This window comes from Pygoscelis adeliae, unplaced genomic scaffold, assembly GCF_000699105.1.
Source record: "Pygoscelis adeliae isolate BGI_AS28 unplaced genomic scaffold, ASM69910v1 Scaffold77, whole genome shotgun sequence".
NCBI lineage: Eukaryota > Metazoa > Chordata > Aves > Sphenisciformes > Spheniscidae > Pygoscelis > Pygoscelis adeliae.
Window position 1 is genome coordinate 2,262,072 of NW_008825216.1, and position 3,249 is coordinate 2,265,320.

At 47.1% G+C, this 3,249-nt stretch overlaps 1 protein-coding gene across 1 annotated transcript in view; it reads right to left on the reverse strand.

Moving 5' to 3' along the window:
• Nucleotides 1–2,577, reverse strand: part of MTR (5-methyltetrahydrofolate-homocysteine methyltransferase) — a 51,091-nt gene extending 48,514 nt beyond the window's left edge. Inside the window, exon 1 of the mRNA XM_009329216.1 lies at nt 2,457–2,577. Within this exon, the coding sequence (XP_009327491.1) occupies nt 2,457–2,577 (121 nt within the window). The remainder of the gene's footprint in view (nt 1–2,456) is intronic.
• Between the last annotated feature and the right edge of the window lie 672 nt (nt 2,578–3,249).

Genomic DNA, 3,249 nt, shown 5'->3' on the forward strand with positions numbered 1-3,249 from the left:
CTCGCTGAACAGATGCCACTTCAGTGTACGGCTTTCTGCTCATAGCACAGATTTCTGCCTAATCTCTGCTCCCAGCTCTGCAGAGAGACTTATTCTAAAGAAGCTTTCAAAATCTGTGGTTCTTCAGCAGCATCTCAAAAAGCTGCAGGAAATATGGTGGGAACCATGAAGGTGGCTGTCAGTGCCAGAAGTACACAGACTCTACATTTTACAAATGGATGGCATAGCTCCAAGCCCACCAAAACCCAATTTACCTGTCCTTGCTATAGATAACACTTGACTCTTCTTCTGTTGGGAGCCTGCACTACTTGAAGCCGTGCTCTGGCACACTGATGATGCAATTTTCAAGTTGGAAACAAAGTCTGTAGACAGGTCCAAAAAGATCCCAGCAATCAGAGAGGATTGATTCACAAAGGCATGCTAGGAAGTGCTGAACTCTGCCCTTGGGAGAAAAGCAGGAAGGAGGCTGGGAGTCAGCCCTGTTAAACAAGTACCATCGTTGTAATTCAGCATTCAACTCACATAATTCCCCTCTCCAGCACAAACAGGGCCCAAGAGTTTGTTACAGAATAAATGAAAAAATGTTTCGAGAAATTCCTAAGCAGGGAAAAATCAGGTCAGCCTTTTTTTTTTTCTTTTTTTGTTTACAAACCCTGCTCCTACCTCTGCTCAGCCAGAAGTTGATGAAAAACTTATTTTATAAAGATCACTGGTGAGCTTTGGGAAACGGAGTCCCTCTTCCGTTCAGAAGTGTCCAGGAGAAAAACTGCCTCTATAGCTGTAACAGAAATAGTAGCAAACCAGCAGTGGTAACAGGATCCAGGAGCAATTACCTTGATTTTACACTCTATTGAAACTTAAAATATAAAGCGCATTACCACAGAGTGTTCTAGGGCTAGAACTAGTTTAAGCACACCATACCAAGACAGAACAGAAGTGACCCAACAACACTGGCTTAAAAGCCAAAGGGATACGGAACGCAGAATAAAAAAATCCTAATATCCTACTTCACTTCCCCAAGGTAAACACTCTGGCTTGAGATCACTTGAACAAGGGAATTGCTAGTCTAGAAAGGAGAAATGAAATCAGCTACAACAACTTTTACCCCTTGCAGATGTTTCCAAGTGAGTTTGCATAGCACACAAGATGTCCCTCTGGTACAGCTGTTCATCCCTACGGTCATTCTACCACTAACAATTATAAACTTTGCCCAACTGTAACCTAACATTCTCACAATGCGGCAACTGAACAGCTCAGGGGATAAGGCAAGATGATATTCCTTCATCTCCTTATCCCAACCCGCCCCACATACAGGCGACATATGCAGAATTGAAGGGATAAATGCATGTTCTCCACAAGAAACAGGACTTCGAAGCTTGCAATTTGCTTAAAAACACATTTTTCTGATGCCTGCAATGATTCTCAAAATGTGGTTTTTTATTATTTATGCACTTCTATTAAAAATTTATTCTTAGTATAAAATAGTCTGGCATACAAGTACTTGGAAAGGAATAAAGGATTACGAGTTGCTTCCAAAGCTTTTAATAAAGGATCAACCCAGCTGTGACAGTATTATAGTATTTTCATCACGTTAACGTGAAAGAACACAAATTGAAGAACTACAAGGAGCTATAGGCACTTGCAGTACCCCCTTTTTCCTAGGTTGACCAGGTCCTGTCCTAACAGGCAACAGGGCCAGTCCACAGTGCACATCCTAATTCAGCAAACCAGCATTGCCCCGCACCAGCTCCAAGCACAAGTTTCTCCATCATTCAGAAAATCATCGTGCAGCACACAGAAATTACAACAATAGTAGCTAGAAATGATGCTCCTGCTATCAACCTGCCACTGACAGCTCATGACAACCTTAGCATTGCTTGCTGTTTAACTAATTAAATCTTCAACTGGATGCCCTCTGGCAACATTAAGAGTTTCAGGAACTGTAGCAACAGATGGCAGACAGGTCCTCTACAACAGTGGGCAGCAGCACCCTATGGCTAAGGTATTTGTTACCCTGCCTATCCAAAGAGAGAAGCACTGGATCTTACCGCTTCACCTGGGGTACCTACGTGCACCTTGCTCACGTTTTCTGTGTCGGCACTTGTTTTAAGAACCGTTCAGGTCTTCCGGAACAGACGGACAGACACTTGTGTAGCCAACGCATTTACAAAGTTAGCTTGAAAGGCAAACGACAATGACAAAAGTCACCGAAGTCCCAGAATAACAGAGGAGGCCTGTTAGTTGTGTCCACCATCTCTAGCTAAGCACGGTAATCCCCGGCTCAGAAAGCTTCCTGTGTTATAACCACAACTGTCCATCTCCCGACATTAACCTGTTCACAACAGATTGTTAGATATTCATTACAGGCAGGAACCACGAGGAAACAAACCAGCCTCCAGACCGGCACGGCCTCGCTTTGTGGCATGTCCTGCCGCTGAAAGGCTAGGGAGAAGCACTTCGCTCAGCTCCCCGATGGCCTGCTCCCGAACGCAGGTCCTCCACACCACTGCCAGACGTATACACCATCATCCACTGCCTTCTGTCTGGCCAGCGGGGCTCCACAAACACCCCCGGCATGCAATTTTTGCTTTCATCTAAGGAGAACTTTTCTCCAACTGCCACCACTTCTCAAGCTGCTGCTGAAGCACACTCCCATGTCCCCCATTTCAGCCAAACCCATTCTGCTCTGCAGCAGCAGGACAGTCACTAGCAATGAGTTGACCCCAGACGGCACGGGAGAAAGGGCAGGGCGGGTCAACGTCATCTCTGCCAGAGGAACCTGGGAAAACCTCAGACCACAAAATCTGATTGCCGAGTCGGCGCCACACGCAGCTCTGCAGCGAGGAGGGCTGCAGGCCGGTTTAACAAGCTGTGGGATGCAAGCCCGGGCCGAGTACAGGCTCAGCAGCAGGCATTCCCTCAGAAACATTAGCAAGTAAAGCGGTTGGGGTCTCTGCAGGCAGCAGCACCGCAGAAAGCAGCCACTGACACAACTGTCCCTTTTGAAATACCGACAATGCCAATTAGCAGCTAATTTAACTTCTCCTCCCCTTCCAACGACTTCTGTTTAACCCGCGACATGGCACTTTCGGCTTAGAGCCCCGGAGCAGCTGGTTCACACCCCGCCCCTGCCACCAAGCTGCAGCCTCTCACGCAGTTGGGTTTTATTTTTCCGGCTTAACTGTGTCCGACGGGGGGGGGGTGCGGGGGTCCCAGCACCCTCCGCACCCCTCTTAGGGAGAGCGAAGC